Source organism: Somniosus microcephalus, chromosome 1 (genome assembly GCF_052327205.1).
Source record: "Somniosus microcephalus isolate GS21.2 chromosome 1, FLI_Smic_1.0, whole genome shotgun sequence".
NCBI lineage: Eukaryota > Metazoa > Chordata > Chondrichthyes > Squaliformes > Somniosidae > Somniosus > Somniosus microcephalus.
The window spans coordinates 421,691,067-421,717,992 of NC_140987.1; the positions used below are offsets into that span (position 1 = coordinate 421,691,067).

The 26,926-nt window shown below is 41.9% G+C and overlaps 1 protein-coding gene across 1 annotated transcript in view; it reads left to right on the forward strand.

Annotated features, from left to right (window-relative positions):
• Nucleotides 1-26,926, forward strand: part of chic1 (cysteine-rich hydrophobic domain 1) — a 53,940-nt gene that overhangs the window by 10,367 nt on the left and 16,647 nt on the right. The window contains exons 2-3 of the mRNA XM_085999545.1: nucleotides 5,193-5,247; nucleotides 17,065-17,220. Of these exons, the coding sequence (XP_085855671.1) occupies nucleotides 5,193-5,247; nucleotides 17,065-17,220 (211 nt within the window). The remainder of the gene's footprint in view (nucleotides 1-5,192; nucleotides 5,248-17,064; nucleotides 17,221-26,926) is intronic.

The following is a 26,926-nucleotide window of genomic DNA, read 5'->3' on the forward strand; positions in this document are numbered from 1 at the left end:
AAACGGCTCTTTTTCAGGATGATAGGCTGTGACTAGTGGGGTACCGCAAGGATCGGTGCTTGGGCCGCAGCTATTAGTAATCTATATCAATGATTTGGATGAGGGGACTAAATGTAACATTTCCAAATTTGCTGATGATACAAAGCTAGGTGCCAGTGTCTGTTGTGAAGAGGCTTCAGGAGGATCTCGACAGGCTCAGTGAGTGGGCGAGAACATGGCAGATGGAATATAATGTGGATAAATGTGAAGTTATCCACTTTGGTAGAAAAAACAGAAAGGCAGAGTATTTCCTAAATGGTGAAAGATTGGGGAATGCAGATGCTCAAAGGGACCTGGGTGTCCTTGTACATGAGTCACTGAAAGTGAACGTGCAGGTGCAGCAAGCCATTAGGAAGGCAAATGGTATGCTGGCCTTCATTACAAGAGGATTTGAGTACAGGAGTAAAGAAGTCTTACTTCAATTATATAGGGCCTTGGTGAGACCGCACCTGGAGTGCTGTGTACAATTTTGGTCTCCTTACCCAAGGAAGGATATACTTGCCATAGAGGGAGTGCAACGAAGGTTCACGAGATTGATTCCTGGGATGGCGGGACTGTCGTATGAGAAGAGATTGAGTAAACTAGGCCTGTATTCTCTTGGGCCTGGATTTTCATGAAGGAGGCGGGACTACAGCTTTCAGGTTTTAGTCCCGCCTCCAACGACGTCCGGCCAATCCACGCGATTTTCCCTTGATTGACCTTGTTGAGCCCGCCCAGCGGGCTCAGCAGGCCAATTAAGGGCCACCCGGCAACAGGTGACGTCACAGACTGAAATTCCATCTGTCAAGACGTGTTGACAGATGAAATATCAGTGTTTCACAGCTGTTTGAAGCTGTCAAACACTGACAGTCTGACTTCTAACCTGAATCCTTTTACGCAGACTCAGTTAGAACTCTCACCGGCACTGAAAGCTGCAGGCTGTCACTTTTGACAGATCGCGGCCATTTTGCTTTCAGTGCCGGCTGAATGATGGACTCCCTACGCCGAGAGGAAGAAAGGCTGTTAAGGTAAGTACAAGTAATTTAAACTTCTTTACACACTTTAGACACACCAAACACACTTACCTTTGCACTCATGCACCCATCACTCACCTGAACACCGACATCGCGACCCCTCCAAGTCCTTCAACTCGACGGCCCGCCTGCTCTAACCTGGCATGGTTTGGAGCTGTCGGGAATCCCACACGACACCCTTCAAAATAGGGATTAGGCTAAAAACTGCCTGTTAACTGCCAGGTTAGAGCAGGCGGGCCATCGGGTTGAAGGACTTGGAGGGGTTAATTGGCACTAATCCCTTCCCGGGTCGGCGGGCCCAGTGCGGGGCGGGTACCCGCCTCCTTTGAAACTTACGTGGAGGCGGGTTTTGGACGGGATGGTGTCGGGACCCCCGAATTCGGGATTTTAGCCCCCCGCACGCCTAAAAGCCCGCCTCACGGCACACTGAAAATCTAGGCCTTGAATTCAGAAGAATGAGAGGGGATTTCATTGAAGCATACAAAATTATTACAGGGCTTGATAGGGTGGATTCTGGGAGAATGTTTCCCTTGGCTGGGGAGTCTAGAAACATGGGCCACAGCCTCAGGATAAAGGGTAGGCCATTCAGGACTGAGATGAGGAGAAATTTCTTCACACAGAGGGTGGTGAATCTTTGGAATTCTCTACCCCAGAGGGCTGTGGCGGCTCAGTCGTTTGGTATATTCAAAATAGAAGTCGATAGATTTCTGACTAGTAAGGGCATCAAGGGATATGGCGATAGGGCCGGTGAATGGAGTTGAGGCAGAAGATCAGCCATGATCTCATTGAATGGCGGAGCAGGGTCAAAGGGCCGAATGGCCTACTCCTGCTCCTATTTCGTATGTTCTTATGAAATACAATGGCCCAGAAATTTGGGTCGGGGGCTTCCCGCGGGTGCAAGCCCCCGACCTGCACTTGCCTTGCGCGACGGCAGTTGAGCTCTAGGGCCCCGTGGAATTCCGCTCCGGGGCCTAGTGCGATGCGTCCCCTGGGATCACGTGAGCCATGGGCAGCCAATCGGAGGAGGGAAAAGCCCATTCATAAGATTGACAGGAAGACCTGTCTAAACTTATGAATACTACGGGCCTCAAAATAGCATTAAACCTTCAAATAATTTTTTTTTAAACATCACACTTTTTCAATAAACTACAAATTACATTAAATAACTATTTTAAACAATAATTTAAATTTTTGAAAAAAATAATTTTATAAAAAAAGGGGCTAAAAATAAACTTACCTTGCTTTAAAGTATTTAAAAATAATAAACCTGTGGAAAAAATGTTTTAATTTTAATTAATTGACCACTTACCTTGTAAAAAGCAGGCCTCCCCTGTGCGCGCGTACGACCTCTGAACCCCTTCGTTCAGAAGATCGGAAGTGCCGGTTCCCCGCGCATGCGCAGTGCATGCAGGAAACCCGCACTTCCATTCGGCCTACGGGTGAGTACCCCGTGCGTACTCACCCGTGGAGAGCCGAATTTCTGGGCCAATACTTTTTTTGCCACTCTTGTCATCCACAGTCAAGTTTGGAGGTAACAAAGGCGTGGATAAGGGTTTCAGCAGCTGATGGGCTGAGACAGAGACGAAGATGGGCGATATTATGAAGGTGGAAGTAGGTGAGCTTGGTAATGGAGAGGATATGGGTTTGGAAGCTCAGCTCGGGGCCAAATAGCCCGCTGAAGTTGCGAACAGTCTGGTTCAGCCTCAGACATTGGCCAGGGAGAGGGTTGGAGTCGGTGGCTAGGGAACGGTGTTTGTGGCAGGGACCGAAAACAATGGCTTTGGTCTTCCCCAATATGTAATTGGAGGAAATTTCTGCTCAACCAAGACTGGATGTTGGATAAGCAGTGTGACAAATCAGAGAGTGTGGAGGGGCCAAGAGAGATGGTGGTGCGGTAGAGCTGGGTGTCATCAGCGTACATGTGGAACCTGACGTGTTTTCGGGATAGTCATTAGTTGCTCATTAGACAACTGACGAGTACAATTTTGAGCCCTCACTAAACTGAGCTTGTTTAAATTCATTTAAAAAATGAAAAAACACTAACTCATTGCAGCACCTTGTGACTTTCTGATGAGGTTTCTAGAACCTAGGAACCTAATAACTGTCAAGATAAACAACACTTTCAATGTAATGGCTATTCTTTGTTATATTGCAAGAATGTGTACATATCCTTCCCTCTTTATTGTATTCTAATCTAGTCCACACACTGTGGGTTGAAAGATCTTGTTTCTACTATCCAGTACTTTTTGTAACTTGATATGTTGCTGAACGTGCTGTTTACTATAAACAGTGAACTATGATCCTTACTAATGGATTTTCCGATCGGAGGCTTCTTGCGTGCGGATGCCTCCGATCTGGAAAAAATCTCCGAACTTACCTGCTGGCTTCGTAGGTCCTGACACTTCCGCTCCTGCGCCTCTCCTGGTGCGCGCGCGTGCAGAGGCCCAGGTATCCCAAGAGTCGCAGGCAGTTTGCAAGCGTCCCTGGGATCACATGGGCCATGGGGAGCCAATGGAAGAAGTGAATCCCCCTTCACACTTTCGGCAACTCCAGACAGACCTGTCAAAAGTATGAATGGGGATCATTCAAAAAACACACTAAAACATTAAATCATTTTTTTTAAACCATCACATTTAAAATTAGTTAAAATTACATTATTAAATTTAATATTTTAAACAAAAATTACATTTTTTTAAAATAACCAATTTTTTACAGGGCTAAAAATAAACGTACCTTTTTTTCAAAAAGTATTTTTACATTATAAATGAGTGGGGGGAAAAATGATTTTTTTACTTTTTAAAACTCTTTTATGCTGGTAAAAGCAGGCCTTCCGCCTGCTTTTACCAGGCGTAAGATTTTGAAAGGTTTTCAGTGGGCGGAGGTTCTGCAGAAAGCGGATCTCTCTGCCCGCAGAGGCCCTTCTTCAGGGCAGCTGGATGATCTGTCAAGAGGATTCTTGACAGATTGGAAGTGCTGGTTTTCAGCGCATGTGCTTCGCATGCCTGAAACCGGCACTTGCGAGGCCCCTACGGGTGTGTACACAGCTCGTACACACCTGTAGGTATCGGGAAAATACGGGCCATTGTGTGCACTCCATTCTGAGATAGAAAGGATTTTATTTAAATAAGGCAGGAAAGGTTTTCTTCCCTCCCTTCATTTTGTATGTAATGTGCAATCTTCCTGCTACATTGAACAACTTCTATAGGCTTTATTTTCCTATGTTTAAAACATCTACAGTGTGTTTTGACATACAAAGCAACGTTACATTATAGAATTGTCATTTCAATGAATATGCAGTAAACCAGGAATTCTCAGTCAGGTGTGGTTTATGTTCAATTTAGAGAAATGTTCCAAATTAAAATGCTGGTTCGAAACTGATTAAGTTGCCTTTGAAAGCATAACTGGTGATATTTTTTTAATTGTACCAAGGTGTACACTTTGCTCTTTGATACGCTAGCTGGCTCTCTGGTGTTCTATCTGTCACTTGTTTTGAAACCAGTATCATCATTGGGGTGTACTACATTAACTTAGTATGGATTAATGTTTCTCATGCTTAAGCAAATCTGAAAATTCTCTTGGATCTTGTACAAAAATATTCCACAGTTATGAAAATCAATGGGTTTTGGAAAACATTTCATCCAGCATTTAGGATTTGGTTAAAAGATTAAGGGAATGTAATTGTGATTTGAAGTGACTTTTTTTTTTTAAACGAGTTGTGATGTGCACATTGTATTACTGAAACCAGCTCTGTCCAAAAAAAATCAACTCTAGAATTCAAAACACTTCAAAATTTGATGCAGACTCTATATTTTAACTGTTTAATAACTGAAGACTAACTTATTATGTTTTACACTTCATTGATTTCTGTTATTGTTCATTACCTCATTGATTAAATCATTACTGACTGTTTTATTGGCGATTGAAGATATATAACCATGACTTTCAGAATGGCTTGAAAAGAATATCTTCATATTATCAATTGTAATAAGGGATTTGTTTTTGAAAATACAGCTTTCTGTCATTACAGCATATATTTTTCTCAAAAAAGAAACCCATGCATGGTACTTGCACAGTAGCTTTTGCTGTAAAGGCACTGTCCTCCTTGAGTAGCACTTAAACATTTTTGTATTTTTTCTTAAGGTTTGGCCTCAGCAACAAATTTGATCCAGAATTTCCCTCGGTTCTTACAGGGAAGGTGAGTTGTGATTTCCTTCTTAGTATCCTACTTAATTTCTTTCACTTCTTCAGATTCCTTTCCTTACTCATTCACCAGCCCCCTCCCCCATACAAAGCATACATTGATACCCAAGGCTTATTCAGAAAATATTCTACAAAGATCAGGTGGTTAACATGAAATAATTTGAACAATAGCTAATTATTTACTGGCATGACCTTTTCTAACCTACTTTAGCTCCTAATATACAGCTGGTATTATAGACCCTTCTATACCGCGCGTATGGCAGATGTCAGGTCGAGAATACATCTGAGAATCCAGCCAAATATAAGAGTAAGAGAATAGGATGGCAGCTAACATAAAAGGTAATCCAAAAGTCTTCTATAGGCATATAAATAGTAAACGGGTAGTAAGAGGAGGGGTGGGGCTGATTAGGGACTGAAAAGGAGACCTACGCATGGAGGCAGAGGGCATGGCTGAGGTGCTAAATGAGTACTTTGCATCTGTCTTCACCAAGGAAGATGATGCAGCCATAGACATAGTGAAGGAGGAGGTAGAGGAGATACTGGATGGGACTAAAATTGATAGAGGAGGTACTAGAAAGGCTGGCTGTACTTAAAGTAGATAAGTCACCAGGACCAGATGGGATGCAGCCTAGGACACTGAGGGAAGTGAAGGAAGAAATCGCGAGGTACTGGCCATAATCTTCCAATCCTCCTTGGAAACAGGGGTGGTGCCAGTGGACTGGAGAATTGCAAATGTTACACCCTTGTTCAAAAAAGGGTGTAAAGATAAACCCAGCAACTACAGGCCAGTCAGTTTAACCTCGGTAGTGGGGAAGCTTTTAGAAACAATAATCAGGGACAAAATTAACAGTTACTTGGACAAGTGTGGATTAATTAAGGAAAGCCAGCATGGATTTGTTAAAGGCAAATAGTTTTTAACCAACTTGATCGAGATTTTTGATGAGGTAACAGAGAGGGTTGATGTGGTGTACGTGGATTTCCAAAAGGCGTTCGACAAAAGTGCCACATAATAGGCTTGCCAGCAAAGTTGAAACCCATGGAATAAAAGGGACAGTGGCAGCATGGATACGAAATTGGCTAAGTGACAGGAAACTGGTTGTTTTTCAGACTGGAGGAAGGTATAGAGTGGTGTTTCCCAGGGGTCACTTCTAGGACCACTGCTTTTCTTGGTATATATTAATGACTTGGATGTGGGTGTATAAGAACATAAGAAATAGGAGCAGGAGTAGGCCAATCGGCCCCTCAAGCCTGCTCCACCATTCAATAAGATCATGGCTGATCTGATCCTAACCTCAAATCTTCTATCACTCTGCATCCACCCGAACCCATGTGATCTCCCGGGAGAGGCGAAAAACCAGATAAAGACCCAATGGCCAATTTGGGAGAAAAAAATCTGGGAAATTCCTCTCCGACCCATCTAGGCGATCGAAATTCTTCCAGGAGATCACTCTGTCCCTATATTTTCTACAGTACTTACCTTCTGTAAAGGCGATCTCCACCCCAGCCAGGAACAGGAATAAAACCATCTCCTGAAATCTAACACAGAATTAGAACACAGTAGGAGCAGAACCAGGCTACACGGCCCCTGGGCCCACTCCACTACCCACAGGGCCATGACCATTCCGAACCTAGACTCATGTCCAATTTCCTGCCCGCTCCCCGTAACCCTTAATTCCCTTTACTTCTAGGAAACTATCTATTTCTGTTTTAACTTTATTTAATGATGTAGCTTCCACAGCTTTCTGGGGCAGCAAATTCCACAAACCTACCACCCTCTGAGTGAAGAAGTTTCTCCTCATCTCAGTTTTGAAAGAGCAGCCCCTTATTTTAAGATTATGCCCCCTAGTTCTAGTTTCACCCATCATTGGGAACACCCTCACTGCATCCACCCGATCAAGCCCCTTCACAATCTTATATGTTTCAATAAGATCGCCTCTCATTCTTCTGAACTCCAATGAGTAGAGTCCCAATCTACTCAACCTCTCCTCATATGACCACCCCCTCATCCCCGGGATTAACCGAGTGAACCACCTTTGTACTGACTCGAGAGCAAGTATGTCTTTTCTTAAGTATGGACACCAAAACTGTATGCAGTATTCCAGCTGCGGTCTCACCAATACCTTGCACAACTGCAGCAATACCTCCCTGTTTTTATATTCCATCCCCCTAGCAATAAAAGCCAACATTCCATTGGCCTTCTTGATCACTTGCTGCACCTGCATACTAACTTTTTGAGTTTCGTGCACCAGGACCCCCAGATCCCTTTGTACTTCAGTACTTTCCAGTTTCTTGCCATTAAGATAATAACTTGCTCTATGATTTTTCCTGCCAAAGTGCATAACCTCACACTTTCCAGTATTGTATTCCATCTGCCAAATCTCTGCCCACTTACTTAGCCTGTCTATGTCCCTTTGCAGGTTTTTTATGTCCTCACTCACTACTTTCCGTCCCATCTTTGTATCATCTGCAAACTTTGATATGTTACACTCGGTCCCCTCCTCCAAATCGTTAATATAGATTGTAAAGAGTTGGGGACCCAGCACTGACCCCTGCGGAACACCACTAGTTACTGGTTGCCAATCTGAGAATGAACCATTTATCCCAACTCTCTGCTTTCTGTTAGAGAGCCAATCCTCCACCCACGCCAGAATATTACCCCCAATCCCGTGATTTTTTTATCTTGAGCAATAATCTTTTGTGTGGCACCTTGTCAAATGCCTTTTGGAAGTCTAAATACACTACGTCCACTGGTTCCCCTTTATCCACCCTGTATGTTACTTCCTCAAAAAACTCAAGCAAATTTGTCAAACATGACTTCCCCTTCATGAAACCATGCTGAGTTTGTCCTATTAAATTATGTTTATCCAAATGTCCCGTTACTGTCTCCTTAATAATGGACTCTAACATTTTACCAACCACAGATGTTAGGCTAACAGGTCTATAGTTTCCAGCCTTCTGCCTGCTAACCTTTTTAAGTAAGGGTGTTACATTAGCAGTTTTCCAATCTGCCGGGACCTTTGCTGAGTCCATGAGTTTTGGAAAATTATTATCAATGCATCCACAATCCTTACCGCTACTTCCCTCAAGACCCTAGGATGCAAGCCATCAGGTCCAGGGGATTTATCCGCCTTGAGTCCCATTATTTTACCAAGTACCACTTCCTTAGTGATTTTAATCGTATTTAGTTCCTCCCCCCCCCCCCCTAGAGCCCCCTGTTTGTCCAGTGTTGGGATATTCTTAGTGTCCTCTACTGTAAAGACTGATACCAAATAATTGTTCAGTGTTTTTGCCATCTCCATGTTTCCCACCATTAATTTCCCGGTCTCATCCTCTAAGGGACCAACATTTACTTTAGCCACCCTTTTTCTTTTTATATAACTATAGAAACTTTTGCTGTCTGTTTTTATATTTTTTGCTCATTTACTTTCATAATCTATCTTCCCTTTCTTAATCAATCTTTTAGTTATTTTTTGTTGTCTTTTAAAGACTTCCCAATCTTCCATCCTCCCACTAGATTTGGCTACCTTATATGCCCTTGTTTTTAGTCAGATACTATCCTTAATTACTTTACTTAGCCACGGATGGCTATCTTTTACACCCTTTTTTCCTCAGTGGAATATATATTTTTTGGAAGTTGTAAAATAACTCCTTAAATGTACACCACTGATCATGTACCGTCTTACCCTTTAATCTAATTTCCCAGTCCACTCTAATCAATTCCGCTCTCATACCTTCATAGTCTCCTTTATTCAAGCTTAGCACGCTTGTTTGAGATCCAACCTTCTCACCCTCTAATTGAATATGGAACTCAACCATGTTATGGTCACTCATTCCAAGGGGATCCTTTACTACGACATTTTTAATTAATCCTGTCTCATTACACAGGACCAAATCTAAGGTTGCTTGCCCCCTGGTCGGTTCAGTTACATACTGCTCAAGAAACCCATCCCTAATACACTCAATGAACTCATCCTCAAGGCATCCCTGCCCAATTTGATTTGTCCAGTTAATATGATAATTAAAATCCCCCATAATTATAGCTGTTCCCTTATTACAAGCCTCAACTATTTCCTGATTAATACTCCGTCCAACAGAGTTGCAACTGTTCGGAGGCCTATAGACTACACCCACTAGTTTTTTTTCCCCTTATTATTCCTTATCTCCACCCAAACTGTTTCACTATCCTGCTCCTTTGACCCAATATCATTTCTCTGTATTATAGTGATTCCTTCCTTTATTAACATAGCCACCCCACCTCCTCTCCCTTCCTGCCTGTCCTTCCTGATTGTTAAATAACCTGGTATGTTTAATTCCCAGTCATGGTCACCCTGCAGCCATGTTTCTGTAATGGCCACAAGATCATACCCATATGTCATTATTTGTGCCGTTAACTCATTCATTTTGTTACGAATGCTACGTGCATTCAGATAAAGAACTTTCAAATATGTTTTGTAACACTTAGTTCCTGTTTTTTCCCTTTTTAGTACTTTACTTTTTACTCCATACCTTCTGTCCCTTCCTGACACGTTCTGTTTTTTAATCCTCCCACTGCTACCTAAGTCTATGACCTTCTCTGTTGTCATTTCTATTATTTGCTCTCTAGAAACCTCCCCCCCACTAATTAGTTTAAAGCCCTCTCTACAGCCATAGTTATATGATTCGCCAGGACTCTAGTCCCAGCACTGGCCAAGTGGAGTCCGTCCCAACGGAACAGCTCCCTCCTGTCCCAGTACTGGTGCCAGTGTCCCAAGAAGCAAAACCCATTTCTCCCACACCAGTCTTTGAGCCACGCATTTAACTCTTTAATTTTATTTATCCTAGCCAAATTCGCTCGTGGCTCAGGTAATAACCCAGAGATTATTACCCTTGAGGTTCTGTTTTTTAATTTGACCCCTAGCTGCTCATACTCCTTTAACAGAACCGTCTTCCTTGTCCTATCTACGTCGTTTGTACCAACATGGACCACGACAACTGGATCCTCCCCCTCCCACTCCAAGTTTCTTTCCAGCCCAGAAGAGATGTCCTTAACCCTGGCACCGGGCAGGCAACACAGCCTTCGGGACTCCCGCTCTTGACTGCAGAGAACCCTATCCCCCTAATGATACTATCCCCTACCACTACAACATTTCTTTTTACTCCCTCCACTTGAATGGCCCCCTGTACCATGGTGCTGTGACCAGGTTGCTCATCCTCCCTACAGTCCCCGCTCCCGCCCTCACAGGGAGTAAGAACCTCGATCCTGCTGGACAAGAACAAGGGCTGCATCTCCTTCAACACTACATCCTGGATCCCTGTACCTTCCTCACTCGTAGTCACACTGTCCGGGTGTACAGGGCACAGTTTCAAAATTTGCAGATGACACAAAACTTGGAAGTATAGTGAACAGTGAGGAGGAGAGTGATAGACATCAAGAGGACATAGACAGGCTGGTGGAATGGGTGGACACATGGCAGATGAAATTTAATGCAGAAAGTGTGAAGTGATACATTTTGGTAGAAAGAATGAAGAGAGGAAATATAAACTGAAGGGTACAATCCTAAAGGGGGTGCATGAACAGAGAGACCTAGGGGTGTATGTGCACAAATTGTTGAAGGTGGCAGGGCAGGTTGAGAAAGCAGTTAAAAAAGGCTACGGTATCCTGGGCTTCATGAACAGAGGTGTAGAGTACAAAAGTGTGGAAATTATGATGAACCTGTGTAAAACACTGGTTTGGCCTCAACTGGAGTATTGTGTCCAATTCTGGGCACCTCACTTTAGGAAGGATGTGAAGGCCTTGGAGAGGGTGCAGAAAAGATTTACAAGAATGATTCCAGGAATGAGGGACTTCAGTTACGTGGATAGACTGGAGAAGCTAGGGTTGTTCTCCTTAGAGCAGAGAAGATTGAGAGGAGATTTGATAGAGGTGTTCAAAATCATGAGGGGTCTGGACAGAGAAGATAGAGAGAAACTGTTCCCATTGGCAGAAGGGTCGAGAACCAGAGGACACAGATTTAAGGTGATTGGTAGATGAACCAAAGGCGACATAAAGAAAAACTTTTTTACTCAGCGAGTGGTTAGGATCTGGAATGCACTGCCTGAAAGGGTGATGGAGGCAGACTCAATCACGGCTTTCAAAAGGGAATTGGATAAGTACCTGAAGGAAAAGGAATTGCAGGGCTACGGGGAAAGGGCGGGGGAGTGGGACTAGCTGAAGTGCTCTTGCAGAGAGCCGGCACAGGCTCAATGGGCCGAATGGCCTTCTTCCGTGCTGTAACCATTCTATGATGATCCCTTATTTGGTAACCGCAACTGAACCTTACAGACTAGAAGATCCCAGGTTCGATTCCTGATTCATGCTGAATGAGATATCTCAGCTGGGGTTACAAAAACTGGATGTAGTTGGCCTTCGCATGTATGGGCTATGAAGGACAATGCCAACCAGGATCCCTGGTGCTCAAAGGTGCTGAGGCCAATTTTACTGCTCCAAATACTGCCCTGTTTAAGATCAGCTAACTCAGCACAGACCAGGAAACGAATCTGGCACTTGTCTGGTCTTTATGGCTCAGTAGTCAGTACTATAAAGAAGAGTGCACTGACAAACCAGTTATACATACTTATCAGGAGTTAGATGTAATTCTAATTCCTTTGCTCCCCTCTTAGTTCCTGCCACCAAAAAGAAGAAACATTAGGCTGGTAATGCTAAGTTGGTAAGCAAAAACTATAATTAAATTTAGATGGAAACTTTGTTAAAACATGAACTTCTGTTTTGATTATCAGTACACTGGTGCCAACCGTTAAGCTTATAAGTCACACACTGGTAGTAATAAAGGCTTCAACCAGGAAAAGTGTGTGTTTGGGTGTTTTTGAATTGAAAATCTCAGATTACTGACATTTTTATGGTATCACTATTGGTCCTTAATTTAATACTTCAGCGTATTGTAATGAAATTTGGTCCGTTTAGGAAGAGGTCACAGTCTTTTATCCATAGCTACACTGATCAAATGCATTTAACCGTTGCTTTATATTTTTATTCTGCACCTTTGTTCTTGTTGTAAGATATTCAGTATGGGTGTGATGCAGTCACAACAGAATCTGTGATTCATGTGTTTAATCTCTATAAAAATGGAAATGCCAAAATAGTCTCTCTTTATCTCAATATCTATCTCTCCAGCTCTCTTTATCCGTTTCTCGTTGCCCCCTCCTTATTTCTTTATCGCTCATCTCACTCTCTGTCTCTTTCTCACATCTCTCCCTATTCTCTATCTCTTTATCTTTCTTTCTCTCTGATCTCTATCCCTCTTTTTTGATTCTCTTTCTCTACCTCTCTTTCTTTCATGCTCTCTATCTCATCTCTCCCTATTCTCTTTATCTTTCTTTCGCTCTGATCTCACTGTCACACTTATCTCTTTAGCTCGCTCTACCTGTCTCTTTATCTGTCTTTTTATCTCTCTATATTTCTGTTTCTCTCCCTTTATCTCTCTATCCCTCAATCTCTTGCTCTCTCTATCTCTTTATTTCTTTCTCATCTCAGTGCACTCTATCTCTCTCATCTTTCCCTACTCTCTATCTCTCTCTCTCATCTGTCTTTTTCTCTTGATTCTCTTACTCTCTCTTATCTCTCTAATCTCTCTCTATTTCTTTCTCTCATCTCGCTCTCTATCTCTCTTCTCTCGTGCCCTATTCTGTCTCTTTCTCTTATCTCTCTCCCTCTTTTATCTCTATATCTCTCTCTATTTCTTTCTATCTCTCTGACTTTATCATCTCTCCCTATTCTCTCTTTCTCTCTCCTCTTTTTCTCTTGATTCTCTTACTCTTATCTCTCTCTAATCTTTCTTTCTATCATCTCATTCTCTTTTATGCCCTATTCTTTATTTCTTTATCTTTATTTCTCTTATCTCTCTCCCTCTCTTATTGCTATATTTCTCTCTTTCCCGCTCTCTGACTTTATCTCTCATGTTGGATGACTGAGTACATTTGTGTGTTTGTCCATTAATTTGTTTACATCTGAGATCAGGTTTCGCAAATAGACAGTTGGCATTTTACTACCTCTGCTACGGACTTTGGGATAATGCAATACGTAAACTATACAAACACCAACCAGATGTAGTAATCTTTTAAGTGCATAAAATCACTGTATACCCATTTGCTACACAATGGAGTTCCATTACCCGATTTGAAGATTAATCAGGGATCAATTCGGCAATATTTTATGGAGAATCAAAATGACCTAAAAATAATTGGGAATGTTGATAGTCTTTTTTATAGTTGTAGTCGCTAGTAATTTTAAAATACTAAATTGCTTTTAATGTATAATCCTAATCAAAGCATAAAAAAATCCCCTATTATGTGTGATTTCATTGTTCAACAAAGTAAATGTCCTTGTTTCCACACACAACTTCTGAAAGGTCCTGATCTTTATACTGTTTAGATTACATTAATGATTAAATGAGGTGAAATTCAAATGTTAACTTGATGATTAATAAGTTAAATTTGGATCAGAGTTCTTTGTTTAAATTGGTGTTTGTTTTTCTGAAATATTTCCCCTCCCCTTCCTTCCTTTTTGAGGCATGGACTCCTGGCTAGGATACAGTTCTACAGGCAGGCTTCAAATGTCCCTTATTATTGTATGAGCCTTGTTGGTGTCAGCAAGCTATTTGCCCAAAGGGGCATCACAGCCAAGCTTGCCTGTCCTTGCCTGATACCCAGAGATGCATGCTTCCAGCAGGGGCCATTGGATAGTGATCAGGAGCTCCACCTCTAACTCAGGGAAGCTGAGACCAATCCGAGCATTCCAAATATTGCCCCAGATGAAATCCGCTAACTCAGCACAGAATGGGAATCAAAATGGGAAACTTCATGGCTCAAATGCTTACAGTGTAAACCTGCCATGGTGGGGTGGGGGGCTGATCAGAAATTCTTTGGTAGCAAACTGTAAGAATGAGTATATTGGGACCCTGTATTGAGTAATTATAAGAAGCTATCAGTGCACAAATGCTCCAAAGGCTATTTTATAAAATTGTTCATTACAGGCAGGATTTGAAATACATATTTACATAAAGAATCTGGAGTAATAATTTTCACCTAAGAATATAACTGCCTTGTCAGGGCGGGTGGGGAGGAAGGAGGGGAAGGCACTTTCAGAAGATGACGCATGTCTGCTGTAAGTGCTTGGTTGAATTTGGTATGGAGAGTGATATTATAATATGCTTTGCATATTTAATTGTTTTAAACTATTTAATGAAGCTGTAATATAGTCAGGGTACATACACATAGTTGTCATGGTGAAAAAGAATAAAAATGCAGCTGTCACAAGGTTAGTAGTTGCAGTGTGTCAGCTAATTTTAATTTCATATCCTGATTACACGATCTAACTAGTGTTCTTTAAATTGTATACTTTAGAGAAAGATGCTCATCTTATAATTTTTGAGTGACAATGCTGCTTCAGGCTATAAAAGTACATTAGTACAGGAAATTTACTGGGATAAATGCTATTTCTACCAATTTGTAGAATTAAGGCACAGTAGTTCTGCAGGTCATGATCTCATTTCATGTACTGCTGCAAGAAAGGACATTGGCAAATTTATCCTTTCTCATTTTTGAGTGAATGTTTGCAAGAAATATTGAGTGTGTATTTTGTAACTAAGACCATTTGGCACACTTTACTATTGCCTGCTGTGTAAATTAATTTTGCTTAAATGTGTTCCTTCTCGCTTTATGCTATAGCATCCATTTTAATGGCTTCCCTGTCAACAAATTAATGCAGAATTCTGCTCTTGACATATGTGTATCTTCTCTTTTCCCCTCCCCCACAAAAAAGCAGGAATAAAAATGTAGTGTAAATGTCACTTGTGGTGTAATATACAGCTCATGGGGACACACTGGATGACTAAACCCTAATGTGTATATATAGGAAGAAAGGAAGCTTCCTACTCTAAATCTGCAACAAAGAAAGAACCTGTGGTGAGGTGGTTGTGCATTGCAGAGAAGTGTAAGCAATAAACAAGTGAGCTGCATTGTGACTGTACCTGACAGTTGATAGATTAGAGGGCTTGCTTATTATGATTGAAGAGGCATGGTTAGCCTGCTGGGCTTTGCCAGTCTTTTCACTATTTGTGAAGTGTTTTTGCATCCTGTCGTAAAATGTTACAACCATGTTTTATTAGCAGGTCCAATATAAAGCTAAGAGGAAGTAAGACTCATTTGCAGTGTGGGAAGCTCGCCTTACTGACCAGTAGCTGGATGCTCATTTGCATTTTTCTTGTGGCAAGAATTACTTGACTTATAGTTTACAACAGATATATGTTGCTAGCAATCTATAATTCAAAGGTTTCTTTTTGACATTTGCAAATATACCACAGTAAATCCTCCCTGGTAGGATGTCTTATCCAAGTCATACAAAAAGTTAAGGAATATGTTTATATATGGGCTTTCTATTAAAGAGGGAGCCATAAACTGCTATCTCCAACTATTGAAATGATAGCTATTGAATAACATTCAGGGTTATGTATGCCATAGAACTCGTAAGTCCCAACTGAAATAACGCCATCACTGAACCCAATTTTCAATGTGTAATATAACTGTGAGATGGCCCTGATTGTGAAATTAGCTTTTTTGATCAACAACTATTCGAGTGTATATATTTGTAATAGAAAAATAGCTCTGTTATACCTTGATTGGAATTTTTATGCAAAATAATGAGCTTTTATGTTTTCCCCCTTCAAAGACCAATGTAATTGTATGATTCTTTTAAGAATATTTTTGCTCATCCTGTAAGCTTTTCAGCACTCTTTACTTCAGTGTTAACATTTTGATGTTCAGTAATGTTTTTTAATGTTGTAAACCATTGTTAATCTCCCTTAACATGCATCCCTATCTGTTGATGGATTTGACATTTAAAAAAAAAAAATCTATTACCTCAGAAATACAGGAAAATAAACTTGATAATGGACCTCCTCACTTTCTGATTTTTTAAAAATAATGAAACCATGTCTGTACGTCTCTTCCGTTTGTAAATACTGAGTGACCTTATACCTCAGGAAGTTAATGTATTGGGTGTTCATGAGTGGCTTCTTGGAGCCTTTGGGTGGCTTTTAAAAAATTACTGATAATTACCCATACAGCTGTCTGCAGTTTTAAAGGAAAGGAGATATAGAGACAAAAAAATCCTTGTGTACCTATATCCTAATACTGTAAATCTCAAACAATTAAAGATTATTGTAGAAAATGATCCACTGTAATCCAATAACCAAAATACAGGGAAAAGAAGGGAAGGGAAACCACATTGAGTTGTCACTGTATGCATTTTCTTTCCTGTTTTTTGAAGTTAAAAAGAAAGTGGGAAAAGGATGATTAAGCAAAATTAGGAATAACGATTGAGTGGCACTTAACAATGATTTAAAATACAATTTCCACTTGGGCTTTTTTGCTTTGAATTCACATTACTGTTAAGTAACAGCTTCAAAGAATTGGTAGAAATGTGTTTAACATGAGCACAACACACATTCCTAGTATAGTTTGGAGTTACATTTAATCTGCAGTGAGGCCTAGCAAATTACATATTTGAATTTTAAAAGTAACCTCTGGTTTCACTTTTATGGTGGATGTTGCCTTATTCTTTTCATAGTATGTAAATGGATACATAAACACACACACACACGCACCTCTTCAGTTTGATCTCATGTCGACAATACTTAACAAAATCAGTTCAAAACTGTAAAGTGGGTTCAAAGTCATCTGTAAAATAGCCTTTTTTTCTCATTTGTTAACTTGATTTGAAATCGGCCAAGATGCTTCAACTATCTTCTTTATGATGATTCCTGCTTTCTTCTGTTAGGTGGCTCCAGAGGAGTACAAGACGAGCATTGGTCGAGTAAATGGATGTTTAAAGAAAAATCTTCCCATCAATGTGAAGTGGCTTCTATGTGGTTGTCTGTGTTGCTGTTGCACCTTGGGCTGCAGTCTGTGGCCTGTCATCTGTCTTAACAAAAGAGTAAGTACTTAATTTTAATCCTCCACAAATTCGTACACATCAGTTAAAGCAAATGGGACTAATGGAAGTTGGTTGCAAACTTTAGAAATGGGCTAGTCTTGGTTCCATTTTTTGTCACCTTTCTCCCAATTTTTGTGAAGACATTGATTTCTTACTGTTGTACAAATGCAACAGGCAATGGCCACCCTTGGGCATCTTGCCCAAGCAGCCATTATTAATGTGTGATCGTTGATGGTAAGTATCGATGGGCAGTTCAATCACGAGGCCTCATAGCTGAGCCCATTTCTGTCCACGCATACATTTTCAGCAATAGTTGCTTAACAGAAACCTTGGCTAGTTTTCCTATCCTTAGTCCAGAGGGGCTGAAGCCAATTTAAGCACCCTGAGTGAAATTTCACACTGTCTACTGGATGTAATTACCTGGGTTTTAAACAGGAAATTGCAAGATGCAGGCCTGAGCCGGAACAACAGCAACAACTTGCATTTATATAGCGCCTTTAACATAGCAAAATGTCCCAAGGCGCTTAACAAGAGTGATCTCAATAAAAATTTGACACCGAGCCACAAAGGAGCTATCAGGACAGATGATCAAAAGCTTGGTCAAGTAGGTAGGTTGGTTTTAAGGAGCATCATAAGGGAGGATAGAGAGATGGAGAGGTTTAGGGAGGGGATTCCAGAGCTTTGGGCCAAGGCAGCCAAAAGCACGCCCGCCAATTGTGGAGCGATTAAAATCTGGGATGCACAAGATGCCAGAATTGGAGGCGTGCAGAGATCTTAAGGGCTTGTAGGGCTGGAGGAGATTACAGAGATAGGGAACAGCGAGGCAATGGAGGGATTTGAAAACCAGGATGAGGATTTTTAAAATGAAGCGTGGTCAAACCGGGAGCAAGTGTAGGTCAGCAAGCACGGGTGATGGGTGAACAGGACTTGGTGCGAGTTAAGATACGGGCAGCAGAGTTTTGGATGAACACAAGTTTATGTAGGGTGGAAGATGGGAGGCTGGGCAGGAGAGCATTAGAATAGTCAAGTCTAGAGGTAACAAAGGCAGGGATGAGCAGAGGCAGGGTCAGAGTTGGGTGATGTTGTTACAAAGGTGGATGCGGGCAGTCTTGGTGATGGAGCGGATATGTGGTTGGAAGCTCACCTTGGGGTCAAACACAACACCAAGGTTGCTAACGGTCTGGCTCAGCTTCAGACAGTTGCCAGGGATGGAATCGGTGGTCAGGAAATGGAGTTTGTGGCGAGGACCAAAGACAACGGGGGTGATTTTCACTCGGGAGGCGGGTCTACAACTTTCAGGGTTGTAGTCCCGCCTCCATCGAGATGCGGCCAAGCCACGCGATTTTAACTTGATTGACCTTGTTGAGCCCGCCCAGCGGGCTCAGCAGGCCAATTAAGGGCCACCCGTCACAGACTGAAATTTCATCTGTCAAGACGTTTTGACAGATGAAATATCAGTGTTTCACAGCTGTTTGAAGCTGTCAAACACTGACGGTCTTACTTCTAACCTGAGTCCTTCTACACAGACTCAGTTAGAAATCTCTCTGGCACAGAAAGCTGCAGGCTGTCACTTTTAACAGTTCGCAGCCATTCTGCTTTCTGTGCCGGTTAGATGATGGACTCCCGAAACACACTTACCTTTGCACTCATGCACCCATCACTTACCTGAACACCGACATCTCGACCCCTCCAAGTCCTTCAACCCGACGGCCCGACGACTCTAACTTGGCGTGGTTTGGAGCCGTCGGGAATCCCACGCTTCAAGCTTTAAAATAGGGATTAGGCTAAAAACTGCCTGTTAACAGGCAGTTCATTGTCACTAATCCCTTCCCGCCTCGGGTAGGCGGGTACCAGTGCGGGGCGGGTACCCGCCTCCTTTGAAACTTACATGGAGGTGGGTTTGGGGCGGGATGGTGTCGGGATCCCCGAATTCGGGACTTTAACCCCCCCCCCCCCCACCCCACCCCACCCCCGCACGCCTCCAATCCCGACTCCACGGGTCAGTTAAAATCGAGGCCAACGACTTCAGTCTTCCCAATATTTAGTTGGAGGAAATTTCTGCTCATCCAATGCTGGATGTCGGACAAGCAGTGTAACAAATCAGAGACAATGGAGGGGTCAAGAGAAGTGGTAGTGAGATAGAGCTGAGTGTCATCAGGATACATGTGGAACCTGACGTGTTTTCGGATGATGTCACCGAGGGGCAGCATGTAGATGAAAAATAGAAGGGGGCCAAGGTTAGATCCTTGGGGGACTCCAGAGGTAATAGTGCAGGAGTGGAAAGAGAAGCCATTGCAGGTGATTCTCTGGTTACGATTGAACAGATAAGAATCGAACCAGGCAAGGGCAGATCCACCCAGCTGGACAACGGAGGAGAGGCGTTGGAGGAGGATGGTGTGGTCAACTGTGTTGAAGGCTGCAGATAGGTCGAGAAGGATGAGGATGTCTGTAAAATAAAGCAGCTTAATGATTTACAGCAGGTGTTCTCGCACTAAAATGTTTTTCAGTCCACCTTTTGAAAGTTTGGATCAGCGCAATTGAGGGCATATGTGAAAGACATAACATCCGGTACCGATCACTGTTACGCCCCCGGGTTACACTATCGTATTATTAGACATTGTGCAGTATGGGCACACTCTTGAACGTGAGACGTTCAGACCACTTTTGGGAATAACCAGCACTGCTGTATACAAGAGAATATCTAAGGCAGACCTGAAATTGGTAACACTTGCATATGTGAAACCTAATCACGCTTACCCTAGCCATACTAATGAAATCTCAGTTAAATAGCTGTTAAAACAAAAATATTCATTAAATGTTTCATATCAATTGTAATTCTTCACAACTCATTTTATTTACATCACAAAATGAAACAAAGAATTATCTTAAATACACTAAGTATCCGTAGGAAGGATCATCAGCAAAGAATATTATTGCATCCTGAATCAGGGTTACATCTGTGTCTTTCCAATGCTGGAGGATCACACTCCAGTCAAGATTGCCAAAGTCAAGACCAGATTATCATTTTAGAGTGTAGCTAATTGTTTTAAAGGGGGTATCTGTAGTGAGACTCCCTATTTCAAAAAACATGTGGTCTGAGTTTTCTTTAGTGGGGATATTTAGATACATTTCTTCCCCTTATGTTTTTTACTTCAAACACTTGGCAGCAAAAGGCAGGTGAGTTGTCTGCTGTTTGTCAGAGGTACCAGAGACTGCCTAGGTGTTGATCTGCCCTCTGACATTTTCCACCCGCCCTTTGCTGGGAGAAGCCACAGCCTCCCTTGTTGACACGGCTCAGATCAGATCTGATCATCCCCCTCCGCGAGATTTCTAATTTTCTTTTACTTGGCATGCAGCAAGCATTATTGCACTTCTTAGACTTTGCTCTCTTTCGAACCTATCTAAAAAGCCACAAACCATTAGTAAGGGAGCAACTTGTGAAACATTGAGATATTATGAAATGGGAAACTAAGGAAAGAACTAGGTACTGCTGGTAACTGGTATTTAATGGAAACTTTGAATATATTGACCATTAGGTATGGCACAAATTAATCCCTCTATATTCTATAGAGATGGTGGGGGGACGGGACAAAACTACTAGATTACAGGAAAAGTTATAAGATATGTTGCTTTATTGAATCCTAATTTTAGAGCACAAGAGGCCATTTGGTCCATAGTGCCTGCATGGATCTCTGACAGCTATTTATTTAGTCTCATACCCATCTTTTACCCCATACCTCTTTTTTTTATATTTTTTTCAAATATTTATCCTCGTCACTTGTGAAAGCTATTATGAACTCTGCTTTCACTTTCTGGTAGGGCCATGTCGTAGCAACCCTCTGTTTTTTTTTTTTACAATCTCAATCGTTTCCTAGCTTCTCCATTCTTTTGGTGGTGATCTTAAATTTATGTCTTCTGGTTACTAGCTCGCAAATTGGAAATCTATTTCCTCTCTTTACCTTATCAAAACCCCTCATTACAGCTCTATTAGATCTCCCCTTAACCTTCTCTGTTCTCTTGAAAAGAGACCCAGTTTCTCTCGTCTCTCAAAGCCCCTGGTATCTTCTTGGTAAATCTCTTCTGTACCCTATCCATGGCCTTGGCATCCTTCCTGAAGAAGTTGCCCAAAACTCAATATCATATTCTAACTAAATTCTGCTCAGTGATTTTACATGTTTGCATTAACTCTTAGGTTTTATAATTAAGGACAGAGTATAAAAGCAAAGATTGCTTATGCTTTTATCTTTTATAGTTTTATCAACTTGTCCTCCAACTTTTAAAGATTTGTCTATCTGAACCCCTAAGTGTTTCTGCTCTTTTAATCCTTTTTAAAGTTTTGCCATTTAGTGTATATTTCTTAGAATCATAGAAATTTACAGCACAGAAGGAGGCCATTCAGTCCATCGTGTCTGTGCCAGCCGAAAAAGAGCTATCCAGCATAATCCCACTTTCCAGCTCTTGGTCAGTAGCCCTGACGGTTACAGCACTTTAGGTGCATATCCAAGTACTTTTTAAATGCAATGAGGTCTTCTGCCTCAACCACACTTTCAGACAGTGGAAAAAAAGTTCTCCCCAACTCCCTTCTAATCCTTCTACCAATTACTTTAAACTTCTTCTTATTGTTCCTCTCAAAATGTATCATCGCAAATTTCTCAACATTAAATGTCATCTGACATCTACCTGCCCAATCTACGAACCTGTTTCTGTTCTTGCTAGTTGAGTGGGAGTGGCCCTGGGCGTCTTCAGCATTGACTCTAGACCCCATGAAGTCTCATCACTTCAGGTCAGTCAAGGCCAAGGAACCTGCTGCTGATCACCACCCACTGCCCCCACCCCTCTCAACTGATGATTCAGTATTCCTCCATATTGAATATCACTTAGCGGAAGCTCTGAGGGAAGCAAGGGCACACATTGTACTCTGGTTGGGGGAGTCCAGGGTGCACCATCAGTGACCCAGCTGCCAAGTCGTGAAGAACTTAGCCTCCAGACTGAGATTGTATCAGGTGGTGAAGAAACCAACACAAGGAAGTTAGCTACTTGATCTTCTACCCATCTACTTGTCACCGACTCGCCTGTCCATAATAGCACTGGCAGAGATGCCATCACACAATCTTTGTGAAGATAACGTCTCGCCTCCACTGTGATGGAATCCTCCATCATGTAGTGTGACACAACCATTGTACTAAGTGGGAAAGACAAAGGACAGATCTAGCAGCCCATAACTGGGCATCCATGAGGTTCTATGGGCCATCAGCAGCAGCAGAATTGTGTACTATCAAAATCTGTAACCTCATGACCCAGCACATCCTTCACTCCATGATCACCATCAAACCAGGAGATCAACCCTGGTGTACAAGTGCATGCCAGGAGCAGCACCAAGTATACCTTAGAATGTGGTACAAACCTAGAGAAGCTACTATGCCTGTGTGCACTTCGGTCAACCATTTCCATAATAAGTTCCAATGTCCACATTTATCATGAAAACTGCCTATATAAACTTGTCACACTCTCCTCCCAGTGCACTACCTTTATTATTACACTCCATTATTTCCTCAAAGCACTAGTAAATTTGTCAGAGATGACTTGCCTTTTACAAATTCTAAGTGAGTATTAATTTTATCTTGTATTATTGTAGTCTATAGGAGCTTACTACTGATATTAGGTTGATTTTTGTGCAGGATTGCAAAACATTCATTTTACTACTACTGTGCTGTTTGAGCAGAACTTGTATAACTTCACACCGTTTTCTTGCAGTAGGTCCAGTCCTGTTGAGTTTAGTTAGTAAGTTTTACATCCTTTTTCACCTAAGGCAAGACTGCAATTGCAAAAGGGTTAATGATTTAATCCTTCAGACTAGTCAACTGCCAAGCTGTCTAATTGGGCTCAGTGTACTGCTTTGTAGAGTGTTTGCATAATAGGAACCAGTAGATAAAACCAGTGACTCACATGTTACAAGGGTGTTGCTGTTGGCACACTTCTGTTTTTTTTATGAATCCATGGGCTACTTTATTGCACTCATTGAAAAGCCAACTACATTAGGATATTGTCATGAACTGAATAACTGCTTGAGTGGTAGTCAATATATTTGTGCAGTGCAATATTGGAACAAGATGCGTTTTTCAGAACTGAAGTTGCTATGTGTAGATATTCTTTTCAAACTGAAGCCTGTGGTTATTTGGCAGGGATTTCAAACCCAGTTGGTAGTATAAATAGTTTAGACCAAAAGTTCTTTTGATATCTCATTTTAAATACAAAGGGCTTTAATTTAGTGCATTGTGGCGAGGGTTGGGGAGATATCGCGAATGACTGTACAAACAAATGCATACAAGGTACTATTAGTCATTTTCACAACTTCCTTCTTCTTTGATTACATAAGAACAGTGACTACATTTCAAAAGTAATCTATTGGTTATAAAGCACTTTTAGACAACCTGAGGACCTGATAAGGCGCTTTAAAAATGCAAGTTTTTTTCTATTGTGATATACTGGAAAATATAGAATGTAGCTGGTTTGAAATGTATTGCAAGACTAACAAAATTGTAGCAAAATTGAGTTCAGATGACTTTGAAAACTAAGCACTTAAGCTTGAACAGTTCATAAAGTCTCTGACTGAGATTTCATAATCTTGTATCCTATTGTCCAAGTCAGCTATTATGTGCATGTAAAATGAAATGGAAGAGCAGTACACGATAGAAATCTGAAATATAAGGAGAAAATGCAGGCATTACACTGACAATGTTTTCCCTGCTTTCAGTTCGGATAAAGGATACACAGTCAAAACCACATAACCTGTCTTTTCACAGATGCAGACTGACCTGCTGTACATTTCCAGTGTTTCTGCTAATATAATGTGCATATATCCCATTATGACATTCAGCTGTCTTCGTCACTTCTGCGAACACTTATTTTTGACTCAACAGATTTTGGGGCGCTGCGAGTCAATATCGTGGCGCTATGTGCTGCAGCGCCGTGGTACTGCAGGCCTTCCTCCCCTTATTAAAGGGGAGGGGCCTGGTGAAGCGCGTCCCGACGCCCAGCTGGGCCACCAGGGATCGGGAGTGCCAGCATACGGAGAGCAGCCGGCACCCCGCGGGGGGGGGGAGGGTGGGCTCCACGGGGGCCGGAGACAGCAACAGGGGCAGGTGCTGGCAGGCGGCCAGCAACAAAACTGGCCGCCCGTCACCTCCCCTTTAACTAGCGCCGCCCCGGCCGCAGGTAGGCCCCCCTGACTCCAGTGGGCATAGCGTCCAGCGGTAAGTCGGGGGCGCCACCCAATGCTACAGCCGGGGCGCAAACGGGGAATTGTGCATGGCAATGACGTCATCGCCCGCAGCGCCACCGCTAATCTCCCGTTGAATTTCGCAGGAGGCATTAGCGGCACCGCGCCCAGGCGCTAGTTGATTTGGGCGTTAACGGGAGGGGCAAATCAACCGAATTTAGGCCCCCAAATATTCCACACTTCTCACTTTATTGAAATCAAAACTCTCTCACCATTTCCTACTCCAATTCAAAATCTTAGACCCTTAAATTCATAGAAAACCTGGCTTCCCTTCCACCTTCGAAGCTGCACACTTTTAAAACCCACTATTTCTAGAATTTTACTTTTTCTTTCCTCCTGTTTTTACCTTTGGTGGCATCCTCCACTCTGGACCTCAGTTTGTTGCCTAGATTTCTCAATATAAACATGTAGAAGTCTCTTCTGTGACTATCAAGCTTTGCTTTTCAGCTTTGGTTTCACTGCCACCATCAATGCTATTGTTATGTGAGGTGTGTCACAGTGGAACACCACACGACTGGGAGAAAAATGAGCCACAGTTCTCCGTGTTGAATGGATATTCAAAAGAATACATTAACGTCTTGTCGAAGTAAAACTTAATTATATTTAACCCATTTTGTGGCGGTTTATCACAGTTTTCATGATTGCAAAGGCGTATGATTTTTGTGTTTTTTTTTAATGGATAACCATTGTGGATTGCCTGGTATAATTGAATAGTGTGGTAATTTTAGAAAAGACATGAGGCAGGACCAACCTTGCTTGAGTGAACCTTACTGAGTGACCCCGCTTATTTAGATTTCTATCACACTGCCATTGTATTGTTTCGCACCCCTTCGCTGCTGCCAAAATAAACATTGGAAGCTGCTACACGGACCATCATGTACACAGTTGGTGCTCGAAGTGTCTCTCTAATGAAGGGGAGGGAAAAACATTTTACTTTTAAGTATTCCTTCATTCTCAAATACAGCCTGTTACAGAAAATTACTAAATATGTTTTCTGCCCGAAAGATGATATTCATGTTAGTGCAGATTGATGCACCTGACTGGAGAGGATCTGCATAGATGCTATTGAGAAAAAGAAAAATAGACTTGCTATTATATTTATCCTACACATCTCTCAGAAATGTTTTGGATGGTTTTACATACAATGAATTACTTTGAAGTGCAGTGACTATTGTTATGTAGGCAAATGTGGCAGCCATTTTGCTCATTGTTAGATGCCACATCATCAATGATCAGTTGATCTTTTCTGGTGGTGTTGATTGAGGGAGGAGTACTGCTCTTTCAGGCAGACATGACTTTAGTTTAACACATCAACTGAAGGATAGCTCCTTTAACAATGCAGCTTTCCCTGTGTGTATGTGCTAGGCTGTTGTAGCAGAGCCTGGTCTCCAATCGTCTTGGATCCCCTTGCCTTTGGACCAAGACCTTACTCTGTCAAGCCTGTGTGATAGCTGGTGTGCAACGGCCACCCCACATTAAAAGAATTCACGCACAGGCATCTTCCACCCTTTAAAATGAAGTTTGGGACCTGGAACGTCGGGACCCTCATGGACAACCCCACCTGTGACAGAGACTGTAGGTCCCGCATTGGACTCATCAGTCACCTGAGAACTCATTTTTAATGTGGAAGCAAGTCATCCTCGGTTCTGAGGGACTGCCTAAGAAGGAGAAGATTAAGAAGTGTGATAAACAATAGCTCTACACCTGTGAAGCTGTCAAACTCTGACATTCTATGTTGTTTGACTGCACTGGAGTATTATTATGATGTGCTCAAGTCTAGAGTAGGGCTTGAACCAATCTTCTGACTCTTAAAGTGAGGTTGTTACAAAATGAGCTAAGATGACACAGCCAGAAACATCTGTCTCATTACAGGAAGCTGATTCCAACATCCCAAGGGTTGTCTTAGCTGATGCTGAAATATGTTTGAGCATTGGTTTTGGCAGCCAGGGTGATGAGGATGCAATCCTAACTCTCCCAATAGATTTTCTGAGTAATGTTTCCCTTTAGCAAGATTACAACATTATTATTGGAAGTAAATCTGACTACCGTACTAGTACAATGCCAAGTACTTTTAGATGGTTAACATGGATTTTTTTTTAATCTAGTGAATCATTTTCAGATTTTTGAATTATTTTTGCATATAGCCATCTTAGTCTGTAAGCAGTATGCATACCCTAAATTGATGTGTGTAAGTGATCCTGCTGCATCTAATGTAACTGACAGGAGGATGGAGTTTATTCGCACTTACTGGGTAAAGAGAAAGGAGAATTTGATGTGAGAAAATAAATTGAGAGTCCAAAAATAATAATTAGCACCTTACAGCTTTGGTTTTAAAATTGCTTTGTGTAATGACAAATTCACCATAATTGTTGAGTAGAGCATATATATACATACATACTTTTACAATTACATAGAAAATGTCAATGT